Here is a 14,411-nt window from a genome sequence, read left to right on the forward strand (position 1 = left end):
CGCCCGCCCACACTGGTTGGGTTCAGTAACAGAAGAGCAGGTAATTTTTTCTTCCTCCATTAATCCTTTAGCCTCTGTTTAAATTTCTAACAATTCATGCATCTCATTCCCTCCATTTCTAGTTTTATTGCATCAATTTCATGGAGAAGAATGTGGGTTATTGTTGGTGGAAGTTGCAATCACACCCTGATTTTTTATCTGCTAATAACTTGGCAATTTATAAACAAATAAATTATTAATTTTAATAGAAAATGATTAGAAATATTAAGTAGCAAATAATTTTAGTAGACAAAAATTGATAAGCAAGTGAAAGCAGCATCAAAATTTAGGAACATAAGAGTGAAAAATAGCTGTGGTAGGGATTGGTCTGGGAAAGTCCTATAGATGAGAAGAAAGGGAAACAATACTTGAGAGGGTAAAGGGAGTAAGGTACCAAAGTGACTTCCTGTATGTCCCTGTTTTTTTGTAGTCCTGAATTCTGATTTCTGCCTTGCTTGGATCCATGGCATTATCCTCTACACCATGTTTGTTAAAACCCCAAACCAGTGTCAGCTCATGATTACTCCTTTAGCTTTTAGCTTCCTGTTTGTTTGGTGGTCTTTAAGGATTTTCTTTCTTGCAAGCTCAAAATATGTTTATTATACTGTAAACAATGTCTCTACCACAATATTTATAGTGCTATTTTATATTTTCTAGGATAATCTGCTTAAGGCCCTTTAACTTGAATTAGAAAGGATTTTATATCAGATCCATAGGAATGGGAAATTGCTGGAAATTTTTCAGATAAAATATATCTAGAGATAGTTAATTAAATTTATTTTTTTACACAACCTCAAGTAAATTATTTAGCAGTTATGCCATTTTTGTAAATACTTTGTATGTCTTATGTACAAACAGACATATTTTTACTTTTGAAAGATTATATTGTCAGGTCATTTAGAAATCCAGAGACAAATCTAACATTAAAAATTCATATATATATGTGTGTATATATGTACATATACATATATACACATACACACACATATGTTTATATATATATATATATATATGCTACTCACTTCTTAGGTTATTAAACAAGATTTTGTTAAACCCATGATATTCTTATAGGGAAAAATATTATAAGACTTAAATTTATGAAGATCCTAACAATAAATTAATAACAGACTGATAGATTAAATTAATTAAAAATTGAAATTAATAATTAAATTTAAGAACTTATTCAATCAAAAATAAGAACACATTTTTATGGGGAAATTAAATATGTAACTTGAAATGACTATGCTTCTTTGACAGTAAAATGCAAAGTGCTAAAAGGAAAAAATATCTCGTATTGACTGAACCTAGAAGAACTGTGAGAACAGTGCATTCTGGACTTTCTTGTTTTGAATTTACTATTTATTATAATGACAATGCTACAGATAGCATTAGAATGTTCAAGACTAATCCTGTATTACTTAGATTATCAGGCAACAACACTATGTGATCCTTTTTTTAAGTCAGCATATCCATAATAAATAAGATTATCAGGCAACAACACTATGTGATCCTTTCTTAAGTCAGCATATCCATAATAAATAAAAAACTGGATATCACTAGAAAGTTGGCTAACAGCTATACACATACACACACATACATATGCACACACAAACTAATATAGGGTGGGGCAAAAGTAAGTTTACAGTTTTGAGTATGTAATATAGTTTATTCTTGTTATTATTTATTAATTATTACATTATTTTCCATATGAACAACTGTAAACCCAGTTTTGCCCCACCTGTATAGTTTATCATATTAATACTTCTAGGGGTAGAAGCACATCATAAAATATAAATAGGTGGATAGTTTCTTAATATGATACCAAATATATATATAGCAGTTCAAAGTCAGAATTATGTTTAGTAGGGACACTGTGGTATTTCTACTGCAAGATGAACAAGCTCAACATGCCAACTACCACTTTTTAACATTGAATTACAGTACAGACAGATTATAGGAACAACTACGTGATAGTGAGGGGAACCAAGGACAAACCACATGTCTTGACTGGCAGGGATTCACCAAGATTAGTCATACCACTTCTTTTTCAAGGTTATGAAAAAAAAAAAAAAGAAAAGAAAAGAAATCCTAATATAGGAACAATAAATAGGAGATAGAAGTAAGTATTAGAAAATTTCTATTTTCTTTTTTAAAAATGATTTTATTTATTTACTTTTAGAGCGAGGGCAAGGGAGGTAGAGAGGGAGAGAAACATCAGTGCATGAAAGATACATCAATTGTTTGCCTCCCACATGCCCCCAACTGGGGACCTGGCTGGCAGCCCAGGCATGTGCCCTGACTGGTAATCGAACTGGCAGCCTTCTGGTTTGAAGACTGATGCTCAGTCCACTGAGCCACACCACCCAGGGCTCTATTTTGTATTCTTTAAAAATCAGGAAAATACAGACTTTGTGATGTAGAAGATCTGAGCTGAGAGAAGACAGCACATTAAGTTGAAAATCTTTTTACTAAGAAATCAGCTGAAATAAAAGAAAGCTAAATGAGATAAAAGAGATTAGATTAAATCAATAAAAATCAGCATTAGAAGCACTAAAAGATAGAATTTAACCTAAATTAATGATGTGGGAAAACAAGAAGTTCTGCTAGGGTGTATAAATATAAGGGGAAAAAAAAAAGATGAACAAAAGTAATAAATCCCATGGAGAAACAATGTCTTAATGTGAACTTATTAAAAAGAAATGCTTGAGATAAGAAAACTAATTAGAAAAGTGAATTAAGTGTAAATGAATATTTGTAGTTACTGCTTGCTTATTACTTGCAAATTCTGTTCCCCTTGGAGAGAGAGTTTACAGATCCTGAGTGACAGTGTCATTATTTGTGGCACTAGTAACTGGGGAAATATACAGTCAAGTATTTTAGAATTTAAGATATGCCTTCTACTTTTTAAATTACTAGGATAAAAAACAAAAGATCAAAGAAAAATATTCCTTACAGCAAAAGTTTGAAAATAGAAGAAACAGCAAAATGTATGAATAAAGAGCATGAAACAAGATCAGGTATGTCAGTGACAGGAAATATAAACCAGTTAAGTTCCTCTATTAGAATGTCAAACTTCTTTTGGTATGTTTGAGTAAGTTCCTAGCTGAATGACCTTCCTGCAGACAGCAATAATATATCCTGGACAAAAGTTATAAAATATGAAAGTCCTAGAGAGTAGAAAAAGGCAGGCAAATTCTAGAAGGGAGACAAAATTTGAAAGTGGGTCCAAAATGGAGAGAATTTCCTGTTTTTTAAATGGCTATTACCTTTACAGTGGGTAAAGTTAATGTTGCATTGGGTTTATGAAATTATTATTGAAAACTCCCAGTCATCTGACCTGAAGACCTAGCTGTCAGAGTTTGGGGCAAGCACTACTGCTTACAAATGAGAAGTGAATCCCAAAGAGAACTAGATTGATATAATCCAAAGTTATGTATATAAATCCTGCCCAAATCTCTGACTGACCATATGTTTATAGGGTAGGCTGCAAGCCACCTAAAGATAGAGTACTGATCTGAGATTTGAGTTTGTAGTTTGAGTCCAATCAAGGTAATTTTCTGCTAAAACAGAAATGTTAAGAGTCTTCAGAAAATCAAACCTAATCCACAAGGTTGAGGATATAATTCCTAAGTGAAGAATGAGAAAAATATGATCTATCCTCAAGCGAAAAAACAATCAACAGAGACCAACCCCAGTACGACCCATATATTGGAATTCGCAGACAAGGACTTTAAAGAAACAATTGTAACTATTAATTGTTGGGGAAATGAGGTAAAGAAAATATATTCCCAGTGAATGAAAAGATAAGAAATTCTCAGCAGAAGAATAGGAATCAGAAAAAAAAAATTACCAAATTTAAATTCTAGAGCTAAAAAAGGCAATATCTTAAATAAAAGTTTATTTGATGAGCTTTGTAGCAGAATGAAGATAACAGAGCAAAGAGCCAGAGAGCTTGAAATTGTCTAATGTGAAGAGATGACAGAAGAAAAGAAACAGAGCCTTAACAATTTGTAGAACCACAGCAAGCATTCTCACGTATTTCTAATTGGAATCCCAGAACACAAGGGGAGATAATGGGGTAGAAAAACTTCTGAAGAAATTATGACTGAAAAATTTCCAATCTGGGAGAAGACACAAATTTACAGATCCAAGAAACTCAGTGAACTTCAAGCAGAATAAATACAAGAAAATCTTGCTTAGGCACATTGTAGTAAAACTGCCAAAAACTCATGGTAGGGAGAAAATCTGGAAAAATAATATATTAATTAATGGGGAACAATGATTAGATTTTGGTGACTTCCATTAGAAAACACAGAGGCCAGAGACAGTGTAAAAACATCTTTAAAATGTTGGGGAAAAAATTGTCAACCCAGAATTTTATATCCAATGAAAATTTCCTTCAAGAACGAAGACAAAATAAAGACATTCTGAAATCAAAGAAAATTAAAAGAATTCATCATTATGAGACCTGCACTGCAAGATATTCTAAAAAGTTCTTTAGGTAGAAAGGAAATGATACCAGATATATACTTGAACCCTTCAGGAGAAATGAAGAGCAGCAGAAATAGTAAATATTAGGATAAATATAAAAAGCTAGTATTTTCTCTTAATTTCTTAAAAATAGAAATCATTGTTTTATGTGAAATTAGAACATTGTCTTGTGGGGATTATAGTGTTTGTAGATGATGTATATGACACCTATAGCATTATGTGAAGAGTCTAGCCGGACTTATATGGGTATAAGGTATCTACATTTTGTGTGTGTGTGTGTGTGAAGCGGTATGATATTAATTTTAAGCAAATGAAAAGTTAAGGAATATATTGTATATCCTTATACAATAAGGACATGTATCTACTGATGGGCACTTGGGCTGCTTCCATATCTTGGTGATTGTAAATAACACTGCAATGAACATAGGGGTGCTTATGTTCTTTTGAATTAGTATTTTGGGTTTCTTCAGATATTTTCCCAGAAGTGGAATTGTTGGGGCAAAAGACAGATCCATTTTTAATTTTTTGAGGTATCTCCATACTGCTTTCCACAGTGGCTGCACCAGTCTGCATTCCCACCAACAGTGCACTAGGGTTCCCCCTTTCTCCACATCCTCACCAGCACTTGTTTGTTGATTTATTGATGATGGCCATTCTGACAAGTGTGAGATAGTATCTCATTGTAGTTTTAATTTGCATTTCTCTGATGATTAGTGACATTGAGCATCTTTTCATATGTCTATTGACCATCTGTATGTCTTAATCTTCTATAAAAGAACAGTCTCCTGGAAGCATAAATCAAATTGGTTCTTGAGGCTGTATAATTATTTTGTGTTCATTTATAGAAAAACTCCTTTTCCTTGCCTGTCTTAAACATATCCTTACTCTAACCTGTTAAGTATTTATATAAATAAGCATTTATTTCACCCTATTGGTTTTGACACTTGGATTTTTAAGGGAAAGATCTGCATATCCGCATGCATTTCCAGAGTATTTCTGTAGACCCCCTTAATTACTTTAAAAATCCTCTTTGTGAGTGAGCAAAAAGGAAAAAAGACTCACGTACATGGACAACAGTGTGGTGATTGCTGGAGGGAGGAGGGTATAAGAGGAGTAAATGGTAATGGAAAAAATACAATAAAGATTAAATTTAAAAATCCTCTTTGCATGTATTTCATCTGTAAGTATTATTATAGTTATTCACTGTGGAGAATGTAGAGGTCCTTATACTCAGCTCAAAAACTGAATGTTCCATAATTTTACGATTCTATCTTATATACCAAGTGCTCCTTTAGCTCTGTTCAGAGATCATTTAAAAATGTAGGCAAGAACTTATGCTGAATTTTAAAATAGCATTTAGTAAATAATGACAAATATTGATATAAACATATTATAAAATCTTTATGTCTAAGAAAAATAATATACAAATATTAAAATTTTTGTTAGCTAAATAAGATTTCAGGAGATGTATCTATTGCATTGATAATTAGCATATTATTTGAATTGCAAAAAACTCTTCAATTTAATGAGTACAGTTCTTTTCACTTAAGTGTCCTATAAAATCCTAAAGGTTTTCAAGATAAATTCTGTTTAGAATTTTGTTGAGAACATACTTCTCTGGGCATAAAGGTTGAATTATATATCCTTGTAAAGCCTGATTTTTAAAAATAAAGTTAAACCTTTAAAAATGAAATCTTAAAGACTTAAAGACATTATTATTTGTATTTAACTTTGCTGATGAGTGGAAATCTTTTAATCAAGAATATTGCAAGTGGGCCCTGGCCAGTGAGGCTCAGTTGGTTGGGCATTGTCTTGCAGATTGAAAGGTTGCAGGTTCAATTCCCAGTCAGGGCAAATGCCTAGGTTGCAGGTTTGTTCCCCAGTCAGGGTGCATACCATAGGCAACTGATCAATGTTTCTCTCCTTCTTTGTCCCTCTCTTACCCCTCTCTAAAGTCCATAAGCATGTCTTCGAGTAAGGATTTAAAAAAAAAAAAGAATATTACCAGTGGGCCTTTACATCTCTCTCTGGCTCTCTGCCATTAGCCAGCTAAAAGGTGCATGCTTGGTACCTTACATCTCAGAGACATGATGTCCATAAAAAAAATTCCATGAGTAAGACTACAGGTTATCTTGAACATAGATAAACTTTCATTAGTGTAATATCTTAGTTTTAATTCTATAAGATTTTGTTATTTTATGTTCACTAATATTGTATATGTTTTTTTCCCTATAAATTTTCAAAGAACCTACTGAGTCATAATTGACATACAATAAATGGCACATATTTAGGAGGATGCAATTTTAAAAATACTGACATATGTATATATCTGTGAAATCACTCGTCGGCAGCCGTCCGTCTCGAGAGACGATGGTGTAGCTTCTTAAGAGTCTATCTGCACCGCCGAGAATGGTTGTGCAGTCCGACTCGGGAGTGACACGGTATCTGTCTCCTCCTGTGTTGAATTGACATCTTGCGATGACGCTGGAGTGTCCTCTCCAGTGAAGCTGAAGCTACAGAGCCTGGGCAGGGTGATATGGAGGGTCTGCTGTTGCCCATGCAGCAGAACCCCCCTCTCTTCGCAGCTGAAGGGTCCAAGGGAAAGACGGAGTCAATACAGCTTGGCTTCAGGTGCGCCGCAGGAGTTGCCGGTGTTAACTACAACGTCAAACCGCCTTAGGGACTCCGGCTCCAGATTTTCTGTCGGGGTTTACTCCCTTAGCCTTTCCCCTGAAGGGGTATGCCGCAAGGCAGCAGAGGTTTTTTGGAGTCAGAGTTTTCCTTCTCTGATGTGCCCGGACTGGAAGATCAAACCAGCAACACTTAGCTCGCAGGCCGACGCTCAATCCACTGAGCCAAACCAGCCAGGGGGCTGTGAAATCACTACCACAATCAATATAGTGAACATTTCCATCACACCCCAAACTTTTCTCATCCCTTTCTTTATCTCTCCCTGCCGTCTCTGGCCCATATCCCTCTTTTCCAGGTAGCCACTGATTTGCTTTCTGTTGCTATTAGTTGACTTATTTTCTAGAGTTTTATATAAATGGAATCACACAGTATATGCTCATTTTTTTATCCTGGCCTCTTTTACTCTGCGTAATTATTTTGAGATTCATCGTTTTGTGTTCGTGTATGAATAGTTTATCCTTTTTATTGCTGAGTCATATTTCATTATACAGATATATCACAATCTGTTTATCCATTTACCTAATGGTGGACCTTTGGATTGCTTCCAGATTTTGACTGTAACAAACAAAATTGCAGTTTTTAGCTATTATGAATAAAGCTGCAATAAACATTGAGTGTGATTTTTAAATTATTTTATTTTCAATTTTTATCCCTTACTAGCAATCATAGCTGTCAACTCTTATCACCCAGCAATGTTTTTCTTTCCCAGCAACTTGGTTATTAAGGAAGACTATGAGAATACCTAACTTTAAACTCATTTTACTTATTCAAGGTATTTGCTTATAAGAAAGAAAAGATCTCATTTTGAATTTGAAATCCCTATAGCCTGGTCAGCATTATTACCTTTTATGATACCCCTAAGTAAAAATTTTAAATGTAACTGAACTAAAGCTTCTAGTCCTTAATTAACCAGAGCTTATGCAACTACTTTCTTCACTATAATGATAAGATGAATATTTTTCTAAAGAGAATAAATGTTTCCTGATGACCATATTTTATTTCCATAAGTAAATGTGGCAGTTGAAGTCTTTCTTAGTTATCAAATTTTCTCTAAACAAAATATATAGAAAAGATCCCATAATATAATACTTTAAGAAGAATTGAGACACATAAGCTAATTTGCGTTTTTTGTTATTGAGAAAACTTTTTACAGTTACCATTTCTATAAATACTTTAAAAAATCTTATTACTTTATGGAGTTAACTTTTAAATGGAATGTTTTATATGTAATAAAATGTCAACCTCTTGAAACAGTATTCTCTCTCCATTTTAAAAGAAAAATATACACACCCTCCCCTCCACACCCCCACTCTTAATAGGGTTTTCTGGACCCAAGGGTAGGTAGGACGACGACCATGTCCAGCTTGAAGCAGCTAGAGGAGCTTGAGACCTTCGCCCATTGTCCTTTACAAGATTACAAAGGGTCCTAATATTTGAGAGGGGGGGGATAGTTAATTTTTACGAATCAGGGGTATGGACTTGGGGGGGATTGCTGGGGGAGGTGGGTGCTGGGTGGAGGGGAACAAAGGGGAGAAAATTGGAACTGTTGTAACAATATAATCAATAAAAAACATTAAAAAAAATAAAAAATAAAAAATAAAATAAATTCAAAAAACAAATAAAAATAAATAAATAAAAGAAAAATATACAAAGCTTAAAATTCATTGCTTCTTTTCACTTGTTTACTCTTTACAATACATGTGTTTATGTGTTTGTATATGTGTGAACACACACTGTGAAATATACATATATTTAAAGCATTATTCTAAGGCAATAAATACTACCTGTTTGTTTATGATATATAAGTGCATTAAATTTACAGCCTTTAAGAATGGAGTTTTGATTTTTAGATAATTTCTTTTAAAGCAAATTGGTCTTAATGTCATTTACCTTGAAGTGAAACATATAATTTTGATACAAATGCACGCATAGTTCTATTTATGGGTTTTCTTAAAAGCCTAATATTTTAAAAAGGTGAGTTTTATTACACACTTTTAATTGTGTACTGAAAAGTTTTATGTTGAGAAAAAGAGAATATGATTCCTTTTCCAGTAAAATTCTGTATATTCAAATATTAAATCTTTAAATATATCATTTTCTTATAATGGATTATTATTTTTATGATGATCATTTGTAATATCTTTCAAATTCTTTTATTGCCATTATCATTTAAAACTTATTTGGTTGAATGTTCTTTGATCTTATTTCTGTGATTATAAATCTTTTTTCTTAGTAAGACTATAACGAATTTTCTGTAGTACCAGAATAGAAATCAATTTTAGTTATTTTTTTTCTCTTTTGCTCCTTTATCTTTTTTTATCAGTAGAAAGCTTTATTTGTCAGGCTAAATAATAAGCTAACATTGTAATTTAGACTAAGTAAAAAGCTAATACCAATTTTTTCTTTCAGATCTCTATAAAAATGGACTCCAAAGAGCTAACTTTGTACCATTCATAGCTGTCCTGAAGGTAAGGAAAAATCACTTACTTGCGTTCACTACTGTCCTACTGATTAATAATCAAAGGCTTTTATATGATGGTATGGCATTCAACCAAAATTCATTTTGATGTTTTGGTAGTAGTAGTCAAACACACTAAAGGAGAAAATGATCTTGTTTATATAGAGTTCATTAATATGTACATAAGAAAAATTATAAAATATAGACTAAATTACTGTCGAACTGAAACATTTGATAGTTTTCATTTTATAAATTTTGAGGTCTGCTCATAAATATTATAGTGGAATGTTTAAACTTGTACATTGATTTCTGAAATATGTTTAATATTCCTGTTTCCTTCAGGTTAATGGACATTAACACATTTTCCCAACTATTAAAGTTGCTATTCTAAAGTAACATTATTACAAAAATATTCTAATATTTTAAAATGTGATTACCATCAAGTTATCTTGAGATTATGTCAAGCTGAGGCACAGAAGTAGTTAAATATTTGTGTGTATCATCACTGCAGAGTTTAAAATAGGTTTCATTACAATATGATTAAGGATAAAGTTGTCTCCCCTTTCACTATTAATTTAAGCATTTTTACATGAATATTCAACAATTCTTCATTTTTACTTTATTTTTTATTGAATTTATTGGGGTGACATTGGTTAATAAGATTATATAGGTTTCAGGTGTACAATTCTATAATACATCCTCTGTACATAGTATTGTGTGTTTACCACTCCAAATCAAGTCTCCTTCTTCCATCACCATTTATTCCCCCTTTACCCTTTTTTACTCCCTTCCAACCTCTTTTTTGCCTCTGGTAATCACCATACTATTGTCTATGAGGTTTTTTTTTTTTCTTAATCCTATCACCTTTTCACCCAGCTCCCCCTCCAATTCCCTTCCCTCTAACAACTGTCAATCTCTTCTTTGTATCTGTGAGTCTGTTTCTGTTTTGTTTGTTTATTTTGTTCATTAGATTCCACCTATAAGTGAAATTTTATGGTATTTGTCTCTGACTGGCTTATTTCACTTAGTATATTATTCTTCAGATCCATTCATGGTTTCACAAAAGGTAAGATTTCCTTCTTTTTTTATGGCTGAAAATGTACCACAGGTTTTTTATCTGCTCTTCTACTGATGGACACCTGGGCTGTTTCCATATCTTGATGATTGTAAATAACACTGCAGTGAACATAGGGGTGCATATGTTCTTTTGAATTAGTGTTTTGGGTTTCTTCAGATATATTCCCAGAAATGGGATCACTGCATCATGAGGCAGTTCCATTTTTAATTTTTGAGGTAGCTCCGTACTGCTTCCCACAGTGGCTGCACCAATCTGCATTCCCACCAACAGTGCACTAGGGTTCCCTTTTCTGCACATCCTCGTCGCGGGGACTTGTTGTTTGTTAATTTATTGGTAACAGTCATTCTGACAGGTGTAAAGTGATATTTCATTGTGGTTTTAATTTGCATTTCCCTGATGACTAGTGACATTGAGCATCTTTTCTTATGTCTTTTGGCCTTCTCTGTGTCCTATTTGGTGAAGTGTTTATTCATATTCTCTACCCAATTTTTAAAAAAGATTTTATGTATTTATTTTTAGAGAGAGGGGAGGGAGAAAGAGAGCCTGAGAAACATAGATGTTTGAGAGAAGCATCGATGAATTGCCTCTCACCTGCCCCAAGTTGGGGACCTGGCCTGAAACACAGGCTTCTGCCCTGATTGGAAATTGAACTGGTGACCTTTCACTTTATGGGATGTCACCCAACCAACTGAGCCACACCAGTCCTCTGCCCATTTTTTAAATTGGATTGTTTTTTGGATAGTAACCCTTTCTTAGATATATTATTGGTGAATACGTTCTCCCATTCAGTAGGTTGTCTTTTAATTTTGCTGATGGTTTTCTTTGCTTTGCAAAAACATTTTAGTTTGATGTAGTGTCATTTATTTTTTCTTTTGTTTCTCTTGCCCAGGGGAGTATATCAGAAAAAAATATTGCTATAAGAAATGTTTGAGATTTTATTGCCTATGTCTTCTTCTAAGATCTTTTATGGTTTCAAGTCTAACATTTAAACCTTTAACCCATTTAAATCCATTTTGAGTTTATTCTTATGTATGATGTAAGGAGGTGGTCTAGTTTCATTTTTTTGCACATATCTGTCCAATATTTCCAATACTATTTATTGAATAGACTTTATCTTTACCCAAAATGCTGGAATTTATTTATAAAAAATTGTGTATTTATTCCTATATGTTTCAAGTTCAGTCACCTTCAAAGTATTCTCCATGTGATGCAATACACCTATCGAGACTTTTTCCACTGCTCAGAACAGTTTATGAACTCATTGATTTTGATGCCTTTTAGTGCTTTTGACATTTTTTTATCACCTCTTCCCCATTGGCAGAATGTTTCCCTTTGAGAGCTTTATTCATCAGGGAAAACAAAACAAAACAAGTCACCTGGGGCAAGATCAGGTGAATAGGGAGGGTTGGGCACCAGGGTCATTTGTTTTTGGTCAAAAACTGCTGAACACTCAGTGCAGTGTGGGCAGGTGCGCTCGTAAATTACCCATCATGAAAAGGGCAAACACATTAAGTCTTCAAGAAAAATTCACTGAAGCCAAACATAGCCTCTCACAGCAACACCAGCTGGTACACTGATACAGATGGGTCCCTAGAACACTCACCTAGCTGCGGAAGCCTGTACTAAAAAGGGCCCACCCTCCAGATGATAATTCTGTTTTTTGGGGGTCCCCCATTATATGTTCTTGCTTCCTTTGACAAGTATTAATTGACCATAGTATGGGCTTATTTCTGGGCTTTCTATTCTGTTCCATTGATCTATATGTCTGTTTTTATGCCAGTACCATGCTGTTTTGATTACTATAGCCTTGTAGTATAGTTTGATATCAGGTAGTGTGATTCCTCCAACATTGTTCTTTCTCAAGATTGCTGTGGTTATTTGGTGTCTTTTGTGGTTCTATATACATTTTGGAATACTTGTTCTACTTTTATGAAATATACCATTGGTATCTTGATAGGAATTGCATTGAATCCATAGATTCCTTTGGGTAGTATGGACATTTTAATTATGTTAAGTTTTTCTATTCATGAACATGGTATATGCTTATACTTATTTGTATCTTTTCCATTTTTTTTCCTTCAGTGTCATAATTTTTTGAGCACTGGTCTTTTACACCCTTGGTTAAATTTATACCTAGGTGATTTATTTTTTAAATGCAATCGTAAGCGTTTATTGACAACCTACTATGTGCAAAGTACAACAGGAGGCATAATGGATAATATCATAATAAGTAGACTATATTATTTTGTTTGCAAGTCATTTATAATATAGTTGGGCATACAATATGTACACAAACATCTGTAACAGAAAGCAAAATGTAATAACTACTAAAAAAAAAGCATAATTATGTGCCAAAATATAATTACTATTATTCTTAGGTACATAATTTTTCCCAGTTCATAATAGCATCTGAAGAAAGGATAACATTGTATTAAGAAACAACAACTAAAACTTTAAATATTTTTACTAAGATGGAGTAGTAAAAACATTTTATCTTCAAATATTTCTAAGATATAGTCATTTTTTCTGAAATATACTTCAGTTGTAATTATCGTTGGTGCCAAACTTTATTTCCTATACTATATTTAGAGGATTCAAACATCTGTTTCCTTGATCAATTTTAGGTTCCCAGAGGATTTTAATTTCTCTGAGTATTTATAGATGTAGGGAAAAGTACTTTCTTAAAATTATACTGTTAGCAAATTTTTTCTTTTGTATTCATGTTCTGTATATGGAGAAAAGGTAGATTTGCAGTATTTTCTCTACTCTGGGAATCCAAAGTAATATGGTGTTTGTAGATACCAATCTGTAAACAGTGAAGCTAAGAAGAATGGGTGCTAAATGTACTGTCTTCATATAGCATAAAATATACAAAATAAAAAGAGAGGGTGTTCACAGGATGAAATAAGTTAAAAGGTTCTCAGGGAACTTAGTAGCTGTACTGTTTTTGAACCCCAAACATTATTTTTTGGCCAGTAGTTTGCCAAACTTCAATATATAATAACATTATTAATAGGCAACTAAAATGAAAATGACCAGATTGAATTAATTTTTTTCCTTTGTCCCACTCTTAAGGTTTTTTTTTTTTTTTTAAAGGAATACCGCATAGATGAATAGTCCAAATTTGGAATCAAACAAGAACTAAGATAAACAATATACAATTTGAAATTGAACATGAACTGAAATTCCCAGAAAACTAAATATCAAATTGGATGAGAAAAGATATAAAACATCTCATTTATTTAGAAGACTTTTCACGTGTAACAAAACGTCAGTCTGATGAGGTGTGCAGTAGAGCTGTGGTTTCCTGCAGCTTTTTTGGTGGGTGTATGAAGTTTCTATTGTAAAGAAAGGTTGTAACATATCAATTTAAATGACATTTTGCCTATTCACATATGTTAGTGCTAACTCTTTAATTTTGGCCCATGTAAAAGAAATGTATCTCAGAAGTCCTTCTTAAAACAAAAACAGATTATAAAAAAGATAGAAATTTATTTTGCTAACAATACAATGTAAAATCTACTTTTTCTTTACATTTTGTTTATAAACCAAGTGTTAACACATTTGTTATTCACTACAAGAACTTATAATTTATTGCTAATAGTATTGAAAAATAACAAAAACATATAAGCTATTAGTAAATAGTATTTTCAT

General features: G+C 32.9%; 1 protein-coding gene across 3 annotated transcripts in view; it reads left to right on the plus strand.

Annotated features, from left to right (window-relative positions):
* Positions 1–14,411, plus strand: part of AFG1L (AFG1 like ATPase) — a 186,995-nt gene that overhangs the window by 84,656 nt on the left and 87,928 nt on the right. For all 3 annotated transcript variants that reach the window (XM_090279730.1, XM_090279731.1, XM_090279732.1), the window contains one exon: positions 9,631–9,689. In XM_090279730.1, the coding sequence (XP_090135856.1) occupies positions 9,631–9,689 (59 nt within the window). The remainder of the gene's footprint in view (positions 1–9,630; positions 9,690–14,411) is intronic.

This window comes from Furipterus horrens, unplaced genomic scaffold, assembly GCF_987537825.1.
Source record: "Furipterus horrens unplaced genomic scaffold, mFurHor1.1.pri manual_scaffold_6, whole genome shotgun sequence".
Lineage (NCBI taxonomy): Eukaryota > Metazoa > Chordata > Mammalia > Chiroptera > Furipteridae > Furipterus > Furipterus horrens.